The sequence below is a fragment of the Lemur catta genome, chromosome 22, assembly GCF_020740605.2.
Source record: "Lemur catta isolate mLemCat1 chromosome 22, mLemCat1.pri, whole genome shotgun sequence".
NCBI classification, from domain to species: Eukaryota; Metazoa; Chordata; class Mammalia; order Primates; family Lemuridae; genus Lemur; species Lemur catta.
In genome coordinates this window covers 14,822,205-14,842,085 of record NC_059149.1, presented here as the reverse complement: position 1 = coordinate 14,842,085, position 19,881 = coordinate 14,822,205, and the positions used below count along the sequence as shown (strand labels likewise).

Below are 19,881 nucleotides of genomic sequence, written 5' to 3'. Positions count from 1 at the left end.
TTGCATTGGGGTTCTGGGTGGGAGGATGGGGGCGTTATTTTAGAGGTCAAAGACAGAAGGAGCAGCGAACGGGGGTGAGACATGGTGGCTGGGATGAGGCTGGAGAGATGGTGGAGTTATAAACAGTGTCAAGTGGCGGGCTGAGGCCTCAGAGCGAGGACCGGCAGAACTTGCAGGTCAATTATTACGTGCAGGGGTGAGGAGTGCCAGGGATGACTCCCAAGTGTCCGGCTTGAGCGACTGGGCAAATGGTAGATTATTTTACCGAAATGGGGCTGGAAGGAGCAACTGCTTAGAGGGAGCACTTGGGCATTAATGGAAAGCTCTGTTCTGGACAGTTTAAGTAAGGCTTTGAGGCATCCAAGTGGAGACGTCAAGTAGTCAATCGTGTATCAATGTGAAGCTCGGCAGAGAGGACAGAACTAGAGATACTAATTTGAGAGAAAGCAAGCCGGGGGAGGGCACTTAACCCGTGGGAAGGATGAGCCCATACAGAACGAGAAAAGGGACAGGGCGTAGCAGGAGGGGCCCTAACGTAGGGAGGGAGGCAGAGACCGAAAAGGGACATCCTGGAGGTCGAAGGAACTCCAGCAGGGCGGGATCACGAACACCTAAGGGAGAGGGTAAAATGAAGTCATAATGATGCACGTTGGCTTGCGACAAACAGCTGTTTTAAATTCGGGTCTGTGGCCCCCTGGACACGGCTGAAATCCGCGGGTTGCCACGCACAGCAACCCGCACGCTCCCGCGCACCAGGCATCGATGAACAGGGGCCTGAGAGCCTCCTCCCTCACCGCTCACGGGCCACGCCCCCAGGGGCCCGCCCCCCCGAGACTCCGCCCCTCTCCCAACCCTGCCAGGCTTTCCAATCGCATATAGAAATCATCGCTCTACCCAGGCCGCGGTGTCGAACTCGGCTCCCACTGGAGACCCGGCCGTACCATGGCGGAGAAGACTCAAAAGAGGTGGGTCTGCTGCCTGAAAAACGGCTGCTCTCTATTCTCCACAGGGCTGGAACCGGCTCCTGGTCGCCAATGGTGGGGACTGAGAGGGTTTCTCATCCCGAGTCCTCGGGCTGTTGGTACCTAAAGCCCAGAATAGGAGTGTGCTGAGGGAGGAGGCGACGGAGTGGGGGTGGGGAGGGCTGAGGAGGGACGCGGAGTCGGCGCCTGGAAGGTTTTTGTTCTTCCATGTCGCCGTCCCTCCTCCGCACACGCCTGCGCAGAAGGGGTCTCCGGGCGAGGCTGCGGGGGGAGAATGACGACGGCCCCTCTCCGGGGCCCACCGGGAGGCCGCGCCCCTTCTACCCCCCTGGCCCGGCGTCCTTAGCGCGCGGTGCGCGTGGCCTGCGCCGGATTCTCTGCGGGGTGTGCGGGACCCCCACGCTGCTGCTCGCCGCGCCCCGGACCCCTCTTATCTCTCGTGGGCGACGTGTGTAAACTGATGCAGGTCGTTCGTCACAAAAGGCGGCCACGCGTACTCTAGAGCTGACCCAGTCTGCCCTGTGCGAGGTCAGGAGCTGGTTTCTTGTCCAGCAGTCTTCACCGCTGGGGACTGGTGGTGGAAAGAAACGGCTTGGGTGAGAGAAAGGCATGAGTAAGGCGGTGTTCGGCTCCCTCTGCTGGCTTTTCCTTTTCTGTTTCGTTTTTTCTAAGAGACGGTCTCGCTCTGTCGCCTAGGCTAGAGTGCGGTGGTGTCATCATAGCTCACTGCAACCTCACACTCCCGGGCTCAAGGGGCCCTCCTGCCTCAGCCTCCCCAGTAGCTGGGACCACAGGCGCGCACCACCACGCCCGGCTAATTTTTTTTTTTTTAAATTTTTTCTCGCCCTCTGGCTGGTCTCCAACTCCTGGTCTCCAACAATCCTCCCGCCTTGGTGCCAACTCCATTTGACAAAGAAAATCAACATTGTTTATGATGCCATAAATTAAAATTTAGATTTTTCTTCTGTTTAAGCAGGCAATCTGTAATCTGTTTGCCTAAGCTAAACAGGAACAGATGTATTATAAATATTATGTACAGTGTGTAGTAACATACAGTGAAGATGAAGGTATTGTTAATATTTTAATAGGTTGGAAGTGAAGCCTTCTCCTCCCAGCTGTCTGCTCCCTGCTTGGAGGTGCAGTGGGGTCCACGCGGAGATGCTGGAACCCCAATTTCGTTGGTCTAGTGGGCCTCCGCCTCACTGAGAAGTGTGCTGATGGTGACACAAACACTACCTGGGAGATCGTTCCCTCGGGCATAAAACTGACGGCAGGGGGCACGTGTGAGTCTTTCCTGCTCTGTTGCCCAGGACAAATGTGAGAGAATGGTCTTTTCAAAATGAGGAGCCTGAGGGAATGGAAAATCGCAATGAAAAATAAGGTCTAAAACGAGAGACATTTTAGACAGGCTAACTTATTTTACCAAGGCGTAATAAAATTGCGTATTTTAACACAAAAACCCACTGAAATGAAAAGTGTAAGAGAAATGGCATTTACAGATGGTGGTACATTCAAGGATAGCATCATTCAGTTATCACAGGAAAAATATCTAGAGTAATGAGATGTTTTCAGAAAACTTTCAGCTAACAGAAAAGAGATGATTGATTTCCAGGCAGTGATGCCCCAGGAATGAACTTTGCTTCAAGAAATTTCTAGTCTCTGAGTTTTGGTTCCCTCATCTATAAAATGAGAGGGTTCAACCAAGTGATTTTCTGCTTTGTTATCCTCCATTTTACTAAAGTTTTTCCTTCTTCTCTGACTCACTATGAAGGTTACATATTTTTGTGATTTCAGCAGAATGACTCTTGATGGGCCATGTAACCCAGAAGGGTCATTGGTAGGATTTCATTAATTTATGCCTTGTAGAAGTCCTCTTTTGGTCCTAGTCTTAAGAAAATTTTATTGGTCCATCTACATTTTTCCACTTTATTTATAATATTTAGTTTCTGAATAGGAAATATATTTTTATGGTTCAAAATGCAAACAATTAAAAAATGGTATATAATGAAAAAAATTTTCCATCTACCCTTGTGCACCTACTGTCCTGCTCCCCTCTCTGGAGGCACCTGGTATTATTAGCTCGTTATCTGTCATTAAAGAGATAGCTTGTGACTATTCAAGCAATGATCAACCATCAAGAAGTACACAATTAAAAGAACATTATGAATCTATTTCACAATAAAACATTTGAAAAAATAAAATCTTACAGTAATGTTTTTATCAAAAAAGTATCAAAAATGCATGGAACACAAATAGAAACTATCATTTTTAATATTATCTATATAAGTTAAAAATAAGCATTTTTATACATGTTATAGAACCTTAGAAAAAATTAATTGATAGGAGCAAATCATTACAATCTAGATTTCTAGTCCTTGCTGGTTACAGAACGTATTTACTAAAATGAGAAAACAACTTTTTGGAAAAAATCTAAACCAAGACACAATATTTTGGTCAACAAAGCTTCAACTGTTTCACATACCAGATTTTAACAGTTTATTTAAAATGCAAAATTCATGGCTTAAAAAATAGTTTCCAGGATTTTATTGATCTTATGGAACCAGAATGCTTTCCACTAATATTGGGGACAAAGCAAGGATGTCTGCTCTCATGACTCCTATTTAATGCTGTATTAGAATTCTAAACCAAAGCAATAAGGCAAGAAAAAAATAATAAGCATACAGATTGGAATAGAAGAAATAAAACTGTCTCTATTCACAGATAACATAATTGTTTATGTGGAAAATTCTAAAAAAGCTACTTGAACTAAGTGCATTTAGCATGGTCTCAAGATACAAGGTCAATATACAAAATTGTTATATTTCTGTATATTAGCAATGAACAGCTATAAATCAAAATTTTTAAAAATTCAGAGAGAATTATAAAGACAAAATATCTAAGAGTTGTTATTTCATAGAAGCTGAGATCACATATAACACCATGAATACCATTGCTATTAGGAAAAATTCTTTTCTTAATGAAAAAAAGTTTTCCAGTAACTATCACTTTAATGGGTTTGTCATTTGATGCAGTTCCTCATGTCAGCCCCTGGCTCAGCTAGGGGCAGCTTTTAGCTAGATACAGATCAAATAAAAGGTCACAACAACATATCAAAAAGTGTCAATAAGTTATATAGAAGTTATTAGTCTTGAACAATTTGTACTATAATTTATATATTGGTAAACAGTTTTATTATACATGCATATAGTTAGAGAATAAATAGAAGTATTGTAAATTTTAATTTTTTATATTACTTTGCTTGTTGTTAAATAATTTGAATGTACATTGTTTTTCCTCCTGTTTATAAAAATAGTGGCATATTACATATTTGTCCATTTTTTTGGCTTTGCTTTTTTCACTTAACAGGATAGCTTGTAGATCATTCCAAAGTCTTTACAAGGGATTATTCATTCTTTCTGATAACTATGTATTAGTCCAGAGTATATCATAATTTCTTAACAGTCCCTTACTGATGAATTTCTAGGTTGTTTTCAGCTTTTTGCTATTTAGAAACAATGCTGGCATTAAATTAAAAGAAAAAATTTAACACTCTCTTCTCAAACATTTTAATAGTATATCATATATGATTTTGGCCTGATGGCATGCCACTTGAGAAGTTTATATTAAAACCTTGCCCTCTTACCATGGACTTTCCATTTTCTCATCAATTTGTTTAACCTTTTTTTCACTGCAGTGTCAGGATAGCTTCTATAACAATATTTTTAATCTTATCCTTGATATGAGTTACCTTTTTCTTCCTACAGCGTGAAGATTGCTCCTGGAGCAGTCGTATGTGTAGAAAGCGAAATCAGAGGAGATGTAACTATCGGTAAGAAAATGGCTTATTAGTACTATTTCTCAAGAATTGATGTGATTTAATCTATTTTAGTCCTTTATATTACAATTAGATAGTCTTCTATGTTTATTTTACTAATGTCCTAACTTTATTGACAAAATGATGTATTTTCTCCTATGTGTTTAAAATTTCTAAAAGAATATAGTGTGGTGGAAGCTGTGTTTAAACTCCTATGTGGAATACTGATGAGGCAGTATAACAAAGTCATTCATTTATTTGAGAGGAGTCTGTTGTGTGCTTGTGATCTGCCAGGTGCTATGCTAGCACCTGGGACACAACAGTTGGCGCAGCAGACAGTGATACTGCCTTGGTGGAGCTTCATTAAGAGTGTGGACCATGGCGTCAGCAGACCTGGGTTGGCTCGCTCCTTGCTCCTTACTGGGTTACCTGCTGAGTTACTATGGATATTACTTAACCTCCGCAGCTTTCATGGCCAGGAAGTGATGGCTAGAGCACCAGAATCACCTTGGATGAGAAAGGGGAGGAGTGTAGACAAAACAGCATGCGTCCCAGTTGTGAGTCAGCACTCTTTAAATGGTCTTCCTGAAAGTTCCACACAACCCTTCTCTGTGTGTCTCCTGGCTCAGACTTAGTGTCACGGACACATTGAGCTGCAGGGGAGGTTGGGAGATGTCGTCTCAAGTGGTCACATTGCTACCCCTAATAAAATCAGGGTTCGGTTAAGAAGAAAGGGGAGAATGGATATGGATGGCAATTAGCTGTTTCTGTCACATGCAAAATAGGCGCATCTACCTCCTAGGTGTGTTGAGAGAGAATGTGAACATTGTGAGTAATAAGCTCTCAGTAAATGTTAGCTATGAGTACAATTAAATCTTACCAGTGTAGCCTTGCCAGAGGTCTAATCCAGCATGTAGATCAAATGAACAGTTCGGCACGTGGCCACTTGTATGAACATGACTAAGTCTCCCAAGGTCACATGAGCTTTCCCTGGCTATGGTGCCCGTGCCACTTCACTGGTGTGAGCTCACCCTAACCAGCAGCTGCAGGTCACCTACGTGCTACCCGAGGAGAGCTTTCAGTGAATTATTACACTTTCAGAGAGAAAATACGCCGTGTTTCCTTATGTTACTAGTTTCTTTAATAGAAAAAAAAACCTGTAATGTCATTTTTTTCCTAGTAAGTGTAAGCCTGTCACCAGTTTAGGCACAATGTCTTATAAAACCAGTGAAGTTAGGACACTCTAAAATGGACAGCAAATAATAAGTAAAAAAAATAAAGAAAATAGAGGAAAAAAAAACCAATGAATATTAGGCAATATTATGGAACATTGTTAAGAGTTCGCCAGGTTGATTTATTTAATTATTTTAAAGGGATAACATTTAGGAATTTAGAAAATGGCCCTGCTTCTTTTTGGTGCTGTGTTAACTCTTTGTCCTTGGTATGACCTGAACCATGTGCAAACCGTTTATAAGGAGAAATTATGAGGGCCATATATTTATCAAAATGCTCTTTCTGCATTATTTTTAACTCATCATTTTACTGTATTTCATTTATGGCTTTTATCGTGATTCTAGGAATAATACCTCATAGTACTTTACACGACATTCTATAATTAGAAGGAAAGTAAGACTAAAATAATGTAATTCATTATGTAAATCTTCCCTGGCATTTCTACTTCTTCCCCATTTTAAACAATAAGTATGTAATATCTACTCTTTAAGAGATACATAGATAGTATAGGTCTATCTACAGACATAAATACACACGCAGGCATACGTGTGTGTATGTGTGTATTTCAGATTTGAATAACTCCTGTTACTTATAGAAGCTTTTCTTCACAGTAAAGCCTTTATCCTATGAAAAGAGGGGAGCTCTCAGTAATGGGAGACCACTGCCTAGGATTAAGGTTTGGAGATATTAGGAGTAAGCACTCACTTTCCTGTCCCTCCCTCTGGCTTTTACTGCTATGTGCTTTTCTCTAGTCTTTATCCCTGTGATCTTCCTGCCTTCCTTACATGTTGAAATTATATAAGGAGATACAATATTTAAATCTACTTTTCAGCTGGTATCTGTAATCCCAACACTTTGGGACGCTGAGGTGGGAGGATCGTTTGAGCCCAGGAGTTAGAGACCAGCCTGGGCAAGATAGTGAGACCCCCATCTCTACAAAAAATAAAAAAGAAAGAAAGAAAATCTACTTTCTGTCTCATTTTTGGCCACTACTTGGTAGTACACAGTTCTAAATAGTTAAAATAGTTTCTCAACACAGATTTTCAGTGATGGATTACAGCGTAAGAAGTGGTGATAAATTTTTTAAGAAAGAAATCTATAGTGATTTGTAGTTTATCACAGAATGGGTCCAAGTAATATTTGTTATATTTATTTTTGACCCAGTGTTTTGAAACAATAAAATTTGCTTAAATACTTTCCAGAAACAACTAAATTTTGAAAGTTAAGGAAAAGGTTCAGAAGAGTACTGTAGTTACCCAGTGTTCTGTCTTCCACAATTCTTATCTCATTTTTGTTATGCATGTTTATCTTTAATTCTATATATAAATATGGGAATTTTCCAGAATTGTTATTTAGATAATCATTTCTGTCATTGTTATGTTTGGTATAAAGTATCTCTAATCTTTTGGCTTCTATTATTTTTCTGAAGTACTACATCAGATTAAAAAGCTCCTGGGAGATATAATTATAAAGTTAAATCAAAGCAGAGCAGAGATAAGTTATCTGATTACAACTCTTCCCACCATGCTTTATTTTTCATTTTAGGGCTTTTACTGTTGTTTTTGCTTAGTTACCAGAATAATTGATTTAAGTCTTTTTCCATTGTGCTGAGATGGAGATTTGAGCACTTAATAAACTCTGTTTTCTGGTTTAGTAACAATAAACTCAAGTGTAGTTTAATTGATAGGTTTTTCAGGATGTTTTGTGTAACTTTCCATCCTCTAGACATTTATACTTTTACAAATTATTCCATTCTGAAATATTTCGGGAAGAAAGTAATGTTTTCGTTTGCTATGCTTCAGGTTAGTGGAACTTTAAACCTGATCTGTTTTCCTAGAAAATCAGGTATTTGGTTTATCAGAGAAACTAACCAGAAGCTTGGAAGTATAGTCCTCAACCAGAAACCCTAAACTTGAAGCTCTGCCGGAACCTGACCCTCTCATTAGAGGCTGCTCAGAAACAGACTTTGGGAAAAGTAATAGCTCTCTTGTTAATTATAAGTTGAGTAAATAAGGTTTCATAGCATCAAGCCTGTTTTAAATTAGGTTGCCTTGAATCATGGGCCAATGCATTATTTCCTGTAAATCTTTATTTTGAGAGCTGAAGAACATCTCAGAACTGCACCTTGAAGCACAGTCCTGTAGTCCATTATAGGGTGGAAGGCAGCCTCCTGGTGTTGGGACAGGACGTGGTCGGAACATCATAAGGTGAAGGTAGAACTTGGCACAGTGGAAAAGCTTTGTGCTGGAAGCATTTTGTCTTACTTATTCATTCTTTCTAGTAGAGTTTTAATACAGATCAAAAGCTTCCCTGTCACTGCAGCAGTCTTTCAGTAAGGCAGAATAGTGGCTTTGACTTGAGAAATCATGACGTGTAAAGCACTCTCACAGGTCCTTCAGCTTACAGGTCAAGGGAATTGTTTAATTTTCAGAAGAGTGAGCTTATAGCTTTTTGAATTATTTATTGACACACGGAAAAGAACACAAAGATTGCTTTCTGTGGCAAAGACCGACAGGAAAAGTGTCCTTTACCAAATGAGGGAAATGGAAATTTGACGCAAGGAATGTCTTTCTGGCTATGTTGCATCCAGCCCAGCCAAACATTTAGAAAAATAATTCATCAGCCAGTAAGGCAGCTCCAACTCTAGACACATTTATCCAAACAAGGAGATAAGCCAAATAGGGTTTCAGCACATTTGGTAAGAAAATACACAAACTGCCCTGCCAGAAAGAGTTCCAAGGCTCACAACAGGGCTTTTAAAAAGCTTTTTTCCATGGTGACAGATTTTTATTTTTAAAGCACTTTAACCTCAAGACCCTTAAACTTGGTTTGAATTCAGACCCCATGTAGGTAAAAGTGCTCGTGGCATGCAGAAAAGTGTGGAGCACATCGTGGCTGCCTTCCAGTGTGCTGTCTCTAATGGTGCCTGAATTGGGGCTTTCTGGGGCCCAGCCTCCAGCAGCAGAGCCTGCAGAGATGAAGCCGGGTTATCCGCATCATTGGCCGAAGTCACAATGTTCCTTTAAGAAGTTCACCAAGCCAAAACGTTGCAGCCACATATCCTGAAGTTCACGTATGCAAACCTCTCTAGTCTACCCCAGAAAAGACCTACAAGAAGTTGAGGGAACTGTTCAATTGCCTGTGACATTTGCTGTCACCTCACAACTCAAAGTTGATAGTTTCTCAAACTCTTAAGTCAGCCCCAGAACACCAGGACTGTAGTTTGGCACTGCTGCCAGCAGGTGGAGATGGTGTCTAAATCACAGGTCTCACCTGGGTGCTGCTGTGTTTTTCCTACCCGGCAAGGTCCTCAAGATTTCTATCCAGTTTTCTAGTTACTTATTTAAAAACTTATTAATAATGATTAAAAAAATAATGTTTAAGAAGATAAAACACCTGATTAAAATAGCTCAGGCATGAATTTTAAATATTATGTAAGACATCTTATGGGACTTGGGGTTGTTTTAATTTTTAAAAATTTGGCCGGGTGCAGTGACTTATGCCTGTTATCCCCTCACTTAGAGACGCTGAAGTGGGAGGATCATTTGAGGGCCAGGAGTTGGAGACCAGCCTGGGCAACATAGCAACACCCCATCTCTACAAAAAATATTAAAAATTTAGCCTGGTATGGTGGCGCATGCCTGTAGTCCCAGCTACTCGGGATGCTAAGGTGGGAGGATCACTTGAGACCAAGAGTTTGAGATTACAGTGAGCCATGATCATACCATTGCACTCCAGTCTGGGCAACAGAGTGAGACTCTGACTCAAAAACTTTTTGTAGTTATTCGTTTGGGGTTTGAATTTCATGAATCATGTCAATACTCTGTCCACCCTCCCTTACTTTCAGAGTCAACTACTTCCTCTCCACTTTATATATATACACACACATGTACAATAAACATGTATTATTTAGTCATTTTTGAGAGGGAAAAATGAAAATATCAATTGTTTTCAAAAGTGCACTTTAGAGAAACACAGAGATCCCAGTGGTATCTCCCTCTTCTTAATCCTAATCCAAGCTCATGTAGCTTCTTACAAGTCTTGCTTGTTGTCAGAAGCTACAGGTTGAGTGAGGACCAGCAGAATATCTAGTGCCTCTGTCTACTTATGTAGCAGTGGCAAAAGATCTGCTTTCTGTCACAGCCATGACGATCTCTTTGTTCTGTCCAGGATTTTTAAAGCGAGTTAGGGAAGATACTTTTAATCTTTCTACCGTGCTATCATAAGGTGTGGAATTTTCCCCATGGGTTAAAAGGAGGTATTATCCTGATACTCAAATAGAGGAGGAAAGCAGTTCCTTTTCTTCTTTTTTTCAGAGCAGAATTAGCTATTCTGCTTATTATGAATAAATTGGCTGGGCCCAGTGCCTGTAGTCCCAGCACTTTAGGAGACCGACGTGGGAGGATCTCGTGAGACCAGGAGTTTGAGATTACAGGGAGCTGTGGTCACACCATGGCACTCCAGCCTGGGTGACAGAGCGAGACCCTGTCTCTTAAAAGTTATTTATTAGCTGTTAGTGGCAAATAGTGATGAATGTCCCATTTTCAAGAACTTTGGGCCAGACCCTATGATCTCCTTTCAAACATTATTCCATATAATCCACATTTCAACCTAATGAGGTAGGTTGTTACAGATCTCCTCTTTTTATAGATGAGAAAACGGGCTTTGGAGAGAGTAGGCACGTAACCTTTGAGTGATAGTGCGCAGAGTCTAGACTTTCTAGACAAGGGCTGGGGGGCCGGCTGGGGCTTTAATTGCAAAACCTAAAATAGGCAGATTGTGTCCCGTTATCATAGAACGTTTTGAAGTATAATGTAAATCTGGTATTGTGCAAACTATAGATTTCAAGTGGTTCACACAGCTGGAAGACGTGGAAATTCCTCATTTTAAAGGAATCCAGTGCTCATTTCAGCATTATTTGGCACCTCTTCTCCAAATGCCTGTCATTAAGGATCAGTGCAATAAATTATGTTATATTAATATGACGTGAGATACTTTTCAGCCATTAAAAAGAATATCTATCTAGATATACTTACATGGAAAAATTACCATGGAAGAAGCACATTGCAGACTAAGAGGTACTGTTGCTTGGTTTTAAAGAAGTATGTGCTTTTAATGCATATTTTCTCCATGTTGTATTTATTTTTACACTTTTTAATGAGATATAGTTTATATATAGTGAGATTTACGGCTCTTAAGTATACAACAGTACTTAAGTCTGGAAGAATAATAGACCCGAAACTTTTAAGAATAGTTACCTCTAGGGAGTGAGATTAGCATGAAGGGATCTTTTTACTTTTTACTTTGTTTGAATTCTTTGTAATGATCATATTTTTTAATAATAAGTATATATATTTCTATCTGTGTATATATGTGTGTGTGTATATATGCAAATACATAGATACGTATTGTTTTAAACAAAGGCAAGAAGATACATACGTTTGCTCTCATGGTCAGTTTGAAAAGCTTCTCAGGGGTCTCAGAGATCCCATCTTATATCCTGAAAGCTTCTATCCTGAATAGAAGAACTTGCTTGGGAAATTTTACTTTAGCAGCTGAAGATTTGGGGAGCAGAGCTGCCTGAGAAATACCAAAGGCACTGTGGTGTTCTTTCTTACTAGACCTTGTGTCCTGTTAAGGAATGTTGGGATGTTGGATTTTGCATCCTGTTGTAGACCCCACGCTCTTTACCAATCCCCAGCTCTTCCTTGTGAGGAAAAAGAATAAGCTACACCGAGGTTCTTTCAAAATCTCTGGGCACCAGAACACCTTCTTGTTTATTTTAGTACATTTGTGAGGGAATATATTAAGCATTCCCAGTTTCAATGAAGTGTCAATTTATACAATCGAATACTGAACTTCATGGACAGTGTCACCTTCCTAATCTCCCTCCCCTTCTATCAATACTTCTGTCCACCCTCCCTTGCTTTCAGAGTCAATTACTTCCTCTCCACTTATTTGCCAATAAAAGTAGCCCTGGTATTGAGGGGTGAGTGGCCTGGGTGTTGGAGAGAGGCTAAAGGGAGGGTGTGTCTTCTCATTAGTAGTTTCATTATCACCAAACGCTAGGCCTGTGGTCGATAAGCCGGGGAGGGAGTGTTTTGGCATTCCAGGGTGGGGGCGCTGGGTGGGCACTGCCCCGCCTGCTGCTCCCTCGCCTCAGGGCTGCCTGCACCAGTCTGAGGACTCCAGTGATCACCCTGGGCTCCTTGCACTGCCTCCCTTTCACCGTTTCCCCTTTAGCTGGTTAAAATCATCTCCTAGACCAGACAGCAGAAGCTCTGCCCCCTTTCCAGTGGGTGTGCCTGTGATAGGGATAGTGACAAAGTAACAAAGCTAAGGTTAGATCCCTACTTCTGTCTGCCTGTGTTTTTTCTTAATCACATTAACAAAAAGACGAATCCTCTGGTACTCTAGCATTAGACAGCACCACGTTGTAAGCAGAGAGCTTTACCTTTCTGAGGGAAAGGAAGAAGGGAATTAATTTTTATTGCCAACTATGTGCCACATACTGCATGTCCAACATCGTGTCATCTAACAGCAACCCTCCAGGACTAGTGTTAGCACTTCCATTTCACTGCCAAGATCATGGAAGCTTCCACGTGGAGCTGGGCCAGAGCTGTCTAGCGCTAACACCTGTGCTGTTGCACTCACCTTGGTTTGAGAGTTGGCACTAACTGCTGATGATAATAGCCAAGGAGATAATATTTGCAACGTACCTAGCTTGGTGCCTGGCACATACTTAGAAAATGTTCCTCCCAACGGCCTCACCCACCCTCGGTCTCCTCCCACCCTCCTGTTGGAAACATAGCCTCCACCAATAATGTCTTCTCAATCAATATTCTTAACAGGACCCAGGACAGTGATCCACCCTAAAGCACGAATTATTGCGGAGGCTGGGCCAATAGTGATTGGCGAAGGGAACCTCATAGAGGAACAGGCCCTTATCATAAATGCGTGAGTAGGACTCTGACAGATACTCTGAACTAAGCACCACAAGTAACGTTTATCATTAATTTCAACTGTCTATAAGAACCTTTTATAACTGACATCTGAAAAGCCCACTGTTTTAGAGCTCGAGAAAATTCAGGGTGTTTTTCAATATAAGTAAATGAGGAAACCAAAAACCAGATGGGGGAGAAGGCTTGTCCAAGGAGAGAGAGCACGGTGGCATCTGATAGAATTCTGTGACTCTGGTTCTGATATCTCCCCCTTACGTGTCACCTTCTCATCCATCCCTTAAGCAAACATTTCCTGAGCACCTCCAACCTCCAAGCCGTGCTGACCACCCTGAAGGTTATTTTTTGGTTGGATTTCTTGGTTCTGCCTGAAATGTTACCACTGTTACCAAACACTTGAACTTAACCTCTCTAATATGTGTTTTCACATGTGTTGCACAGATAACACCCAGAATTACAGTTGAAAAATGTGGGGTCCTAGAGGCAGTTTTTAGACTTTAAAGATAAAAAAAATAAAATATTAGAACATGTGCCTGATCTTAGTGAACTAGACTGTAATACCTATGAAATTTTCATAAGCGTTTATAGGTCTTTCTAGATAAAATTTTGGCAAGAAGTTTAAGCTTATACCTAATTTATAGCAACAATGTATGGAATTTTCATAAGCATTTATAAGTCTTTCTAGATAAAATTTTGGCAAGAAATTTAAGCTTATACCTAATTTATAGCAACAATGTATGGAATTTGTAAGAAAGACCTTGGGAAAATATTTAACTGTCATAAAAAGACTGATTTGTCGTAATGCATGCTTAGGATTTAAAATATATTTGGCACCTTCCGTGTAAGTCAATTAACAACAGCTATTCTGCAGTAACTCAACTGTCAGAGATAAAACACCATTTTAAAATGGCGTCCTCCTCCTAGAACACAAACATTTTCTCTTCCAGATATTTCAGCTAACTAATAACATAAAATAATTATTTTATGTGAATATCTGTTTATATTTCACAATCTCAAATGATTATGAAGGATGGAAAATTCTCAAATCAGACATGATTTTAATTCTAATTAAATGGGCTAAAAGGATAGCCAGCATCTTTTTTACCTTGTCCTGGAGAAGGCCGTCTGAACTTTTCATTTAAAAAGTGTAATAAACAAAGAAAGGCTGTCCTTCTACACACACCTATGAGTTCTTTCCATGTTATAGCTCTTTTTAACTCAAAATGAAGCCTTCTCCAGCAAAGAGGATAAATGAATCACTTGGATTAAGAAATAACTTAAATATTTTAAGCTTGATGTAGGTAAAATAGAGAGAATTAACCCAAATGCTAAAATGGAAGGAAAATTGCTTATTGTTACTTTGTGATGATACATGTCTTCTTTTTGCAGTCACCCAGATAACATCACTCCTGACACAGAAGATCCAGAACCCAAACCCATGATCATTGGCACCAATAACGTGTTTGAAGTTGGCTGTTGTATCCTTCACAGCATCTAAAATGAATCATCCCTAGCTATCCTTTAGCACCTAAGTCTCCGCATATATAATTGTCAAATTGTCATAGTTTATCAAATATATTTGTAATATATCTCCTAATTACATTTTTTAGAACTAGGTCATCCAGCTCTTCCAACAGACTTATTTGCAGTATGTATAAAAAAATGATTGGTTGAGTGACCAGTACTGATAATAAAAGATCCCTTCTGTTCCAGTAAATAATGCAATAGAGTAAAGTAAGTATGCCATTTTCAGACATACACACACACACACACACACACACACACACACACACACACACACACATCTTAGCCCAGCATTTTGGAAGTAATCCCTTGCTCCTTTTGCTGGTACTACAACTTGTTAACAGGTAGCAATGGCTGAGTGGCAGTAGACACAGAAACAGTGATCCTGGGCTGGGCACGGTGGCTCACACCTGTAATTCCAGCACTCTGGGAGGCTGAGGCAGGAGGATCGCTTGAGGTCAAGAGTTCCAGACCAGCCTGAGCAAGAACAAGACCCTGTCTGTACAAAAAATGGAAAACTTAGCTGGATGTGGTGGCACGTGCCTCTAGTCCCAGCTAACCAGGAGGCTGAGGCAGGAGGATCGCTTAAGCCCAGGAGTTTGAAGTTCCAGTGAGCTATGATCATGCCACTGTACTTAAGTTTTTAAAGATTTTAATGGCATGGAATAATGCTTGCAAACTGAAGTGAACTGAATAAGCTATAAAAGTTTATACAGTTTGATTCCCATTTATGTAAAAGGAATTATATTTATGTAAAGATATATCAGACTGTTAACAGTATTAAGTGACCGGGTGATGGATAGTTGTAACTTTCTTAAAACAATTACGAAAAATATGTTACTCATAAAGTCAGTGTATAAGGTATTTATTTCTTTAAAAAACATAGAAGTCATTTATTTATACCTAGAGATAACTTATGCTCAGAGATTAAAACTTTGCTACAGATTGCCCTGAGCAAAGAGTTCTGGCAAAGGTGACCCTTCTCATGCCTCTGTTCTGTGCCCCAGTGCATTAGGACATACTGTATTAGTAGAGAAAAAAGATGAACATATTTACACTATTTACTTAACTCTGGCTTCTAGATTCCCAAGCCATGAAAATGGGAGACAATAATGTCATTGAATCAAAAGGTAAGCTATGTTCAGAGTTCTGTTATCAAATTGATTAGCTCTTTTCTTTTTGTGGTGTCCTGGGAAACAACCTAAGCATAAATTGTGGCAAGATGATATACTTAGAAGTGGACTAAAATAGCTATCAAACTAATTCTTTGCCTCTAAGGAACCTAATCTGGGTATATGGTTATCTGGTAATGTGGTTAAATACAGTAAATAAAAAGTCAACTGTGTACATTTAAGTCAGGATTAAATTAAATTATTACGTTTATTTTATTTATTTATTTATTTTTGAGATGGGGTCTCGCTATGTTGCCCAGGCTGGCCTCCAACTCCTGGTCACAAGCAATCCTCCACCTCAGCCACCCAAGTAGCTAGGACTAAAGGCATGAGCCACTGTGTCAGGCAGAACCATAAGGTTTAAAGGAAAGATTCAAAAAAGAATTCTAAATACTAGTGTCTATGATATTTTAATTGATTAGTGGTATTGTCGAATTAAGAGAAAAAAAGTAGTTTCTCTAGCAGTTTGCTTTCTTTAGTTTCGGGACTACTTTAGCCCAGCCAGTCAGAAACAAATGTAATCTGCCTACCACGAACACAACCAGGCAAGGGGTCACATGAAGTCACCATCACTCCTTGGAAGCAGCTCTAAGAGCTTGCTTTGTTAAGGTCCAGAAAGAACCCGAATGATAACACTTCTTTGGAATAGTGGTTTATCTTTCTTGGTCCTAATTGGTATGAAAGAAAAGGCTTCTTCTTTTAAATAATAAACTTATACTTTTTGTTAATCTACATTAATGGGTTTTATTTTAATTTGGATTATCAATTATTATCATCATTGGCATTTTCTATTACATGCAAGTAAACTGAGAAGTAGGCTGGTCTCTCCATTTGGTAGATAAACTTGAGCTTATAGACTTACAGTGACTTGCCCAAGGTCGCACAAGTAGTTAACAACAGAGTTCTGTTTTGAATCCACCTGACACTGGTGTGTACTGCCTGCCTGTGTGCGATCTATACAAACTCAACTAAAGCATTTTCTTTAATTTTATTTTTTTTCTTGAGGCTAGTTTCTTTTTCTTTTTTTGAGACAGGATCTCTATCACCCAGGCTAGAGTTCAGTGGCATAATCACAGCTCACTTTAACTTCAAATTCCTGGGCTCAAGGGATCCTCCTGCATCAGCCTCCCAAGTAGCTAGGGCTACAGGCGTGTGCCACCATTCCCAGCTAAATTTTTAAAATTTTTTTTTGTAAAGACAGGTCTTGCCATGTTACCAAGGCTGTTCTCAAACTCCTGACCTCAAGTGATCTTCCCACCTTGGCCTCCCAAAGTGCTGAGATTACTGGCATGAGCCACCACACCTAGCCCAGTTTACATTTTTAAACCTAAATCATCTTAGAAAAACAGTATTGCAATCACTTGATGTCTTAAATTGTAATATTTTTTATGTTTTTACTGCAGCATATGTAGGCAGAAATGTGATATTGACAAGTGGTTGCATCATTGGGGCTTGTTGCAGCTTAAATACTTTTGAAGTCATCCCTGAGAATACGGTGATCTATGGTGCAGACTGCCTTCGTCGGGTGCAGACTGAACGACCTCAGGTACAAGGACCTCTTTAAAAAGATTTCTATCTAGGGCTGCTGATTTTCCCAAAATACTGTGTCATTGTCTTAATGAGGCAGCAAGTGCACTATTTAAAAGGAAAATGATTAAAATAAGACATCAGAGAAATATTACTAAAACCAGGATTTATTTGCAATAAATTCAGTCTTTAGGTTAATATCAAAAATATATACAAGGATGACAATGACAAGTTGGTTATGAGAACAGAAAATCCACAGATGTTACTCCTGATCTTACGCATTTTCTCTGAAGATGCGTCACCAGACCTTACCATATCTATTCACCCCTGAAATATCGATCTGCAAGGGTAAGAAATGCCCTACCAAATTTATGCAGGGCCTTGAACTTGGTCTCCTAGCTTATTATCATAGCTTGATAGTAAACACAGATTATGGGTAAGCAAATGTGTTTGGATATTTTCTGGCTTATGAAAAATTATCCCCTCCAAATAACCAAGATCATGGATAATGAAGAGTACATATTTGGAGTTTAGTGTGAAAGTAGGAGATGAAGAACTTAGGACATTTAGGGCTCCCTTTGCACTTGAGACATTCACATTGAAGTTTTGAGTCTCATTGCTTGGCACATTCAGCCAAGCCCCCATCCCTCCCCAAAAGAAAATATTTTCAAGACATTTATCACTTTGCCTCTGATACTTAGCCATATTTTATCATATTTTATATTAAAACTCCAGTTCTTTCTATGTTACTCTATTTCTGTAATGTTTGGCTTTATTATTACTATAAGCAAGTATTACTTCTGTAGACTAAAAAGGAAATAAAAACAAATCGAGTAATTTTTTTTTACTGACTTTCTGCACAGCAACAAAAATGACTGAAGAGGGAGAAACAAAGCTGAAGCTGGGGAAGGGAGATTAGAATTAAGTGAGCAAGACTATCTAAAGTTTAATATTTAATGGTCTGCAATACTGTCTTCTAAATTTCACTGATCATAAGGATTCTATAGAGGTCTTTATTAAAAATAAAGATTCTCCAGACTTACTGAATCACAGTGTCTAGGGTAGGGGCCTAAAAATCTGTATTTTTCACAAGTACCCGTAGTGAGTTTTATAATCAGGAAAGTTTGGGCAATGCTGGTACATGAAGAGTGACAATCAAATCAGTATATCTCAGCCTTGTGGCTCTGAATGTCACGTACAAAGTGATATACTCTGAGTGTTTTATTTATGTGATCTTTTATAACTGGACCTTTTTAATTTTTTGGAAGCCAGGATGAAATCTACAAAAACAAGTTTGAAAACTGATTTCTGTGTGTGCGTGTGTGTGTGTGTGTGTGTGTGTGTGTGTATGTGTAATCTTTGGCTTTTTCTTATAACCAAACTTAATAAACGTTCGTTGTAAATTTTAAAAAATAGGTAAGTCGATGAAAATCACCTGTAATTCCATGACCTAGTAATAACCATTTCTACCTGTTACTCTTCACTTCGCCTTCTGCCAGTCCATCTTAACTGTCTTACCTTTTTAGCCCCAGACACTACAGCTGGATTTCTTGATGAAAATCTTGCCAAATTACCACCACCTAAAGAAGACTATGAAAGGAAGCTCAACTCCAGTTAAGAACTGAGAACAATGTATGATGTCAAGATAACATTTCGTCTTTGACCACTGTCTTTTGAAAGGGCCACAGTGTTTGTGTACTCTTCCGCAGCTCACAGAACAGTACGTGTTGACTTTATTTTATAAAGTTGAGTTAAAGAGGAAAGTAATAGATTTTCATTGTAACTGTCCTCTATAATTTATGTAAAATGTATTATTTTCCTATACCCTTGCTTCTTTTCTGATAACTTACAGATTTAGTTTTTCTTCTGTTATATATACTGTTAGCTACAAACTTTAGTTATGTAAAAGACTGCCTGTGATAAGAAAGGGCATATTGTTACGTGTTTATATTCCATCGTATTCTAAACTAAATAAAAATGTTGATGACATGGCTTTTAGTGAGCGTACTTTAATCAGTTTTTCCTCTTGCCTTAATCTTCCCAAAATGGCTTTTTAAGTTTTTATTATGTACTAGCTGTATTAAAGCTAATGTGGGCTGGGCATGGTAGCTCATGCCTGTAATCGTAGCACTTTGTGGGGTCGAGGCGGGAAGATCACTTCAGCTCAGGAGACCAGCCTGAGCAAGAGTGAGACCCTATATCTACAAAAATAGAAAAATTAGCTGGGCATGATGGCTCACACCTATAGTCCTAGCTACTTGGAAGGCTGAGACAGGAGGATTGCTTGAGCCCAGGAGTTTGAAGTTGCAGTGAGCTATGATGATGCCATTGCACTCTAGCCAGAGTGACACCCTATCTCAAAAAAAAAAAAAAAAACCCTAATGTGTTTACCTTTTCCTCTTCCATATTTTTAACTGTTTAAAATTTCAGGTGAAATTTTAGTAGCTACTGAATTAATTTAGACTTCACTTTGTATTTAAGAAAAATAAATTTTTCTTTTTAATAAAACAAAAGTAATCAGGGAAAGATGTCTTTAGTAATATAAAAATTTAAAAAGTGATGTCTGACTAAATGACAAGTAAACAACCATTTAACTTAGTGATATTTCTGGTTTTCTGAGGACAATGAAATTAAAAGAGATTTTGAAATATTTATAAACTTGTGAAATT

General features: G+C 39.4%; 1 protein-coding gene across 1 annotated transcript; it reads left to right on the top strand.

The window, feature by feature from the left end:
- The first annotated feature begins 848 nt into the window (after positions 1 to 848).
- On the top strand, positions 849 to 19,201 carry DCTN6 (dynactin subunit 6). The gene is made up of 7 exons (XM_045535360.1): positions 849 to 965; positions 4,748 to 4,812; positions 12,882 to 12,987; positions 14,379 to 14,467; positions 15,596 to 15,643; positions 17,089 to 17,231; positions 18,739 to 19,201. The coding sequence occupies exons 1-7, from the start codon at positions 943 to 945 to the stop codon at positions 18,835 to 18,837; spliced, it is 573 nt and encodes a 190-aa protein (XP_045391316.1). The 5' UTR covers positions 849 to 942; the 3' UTR covers positions 18,838 to 19,201.
- Positions 19,202 to 19,881: the final 680 nt, after the last annotated feature.

What these genes read in the sequence shown, in the direction of transcription:
- DCTN6 (XM_045535360.1), top strand. Translation starts at nt 943, where the DNA reads ATGGCGGAGAAGACTCAAAAGAG. An exon ending in CAGGCCCTTATCATAAATGC is followed by an intron (nt 12,988 to 14,378) that starts GTGAGTAGGACT and finishes TTCTTTTTGCAG; the next exon opens with TCACCCAGATAACATCACTC. An exon ending in TAATGTCATTGAATCAAAAG is followed by an intron (nt 15,644 to 17,088) that starts GTAAGCTATGTT and finishes TTTTTACTGCAG; the next exon opens with CATATGTAGGCAGAAATGTG.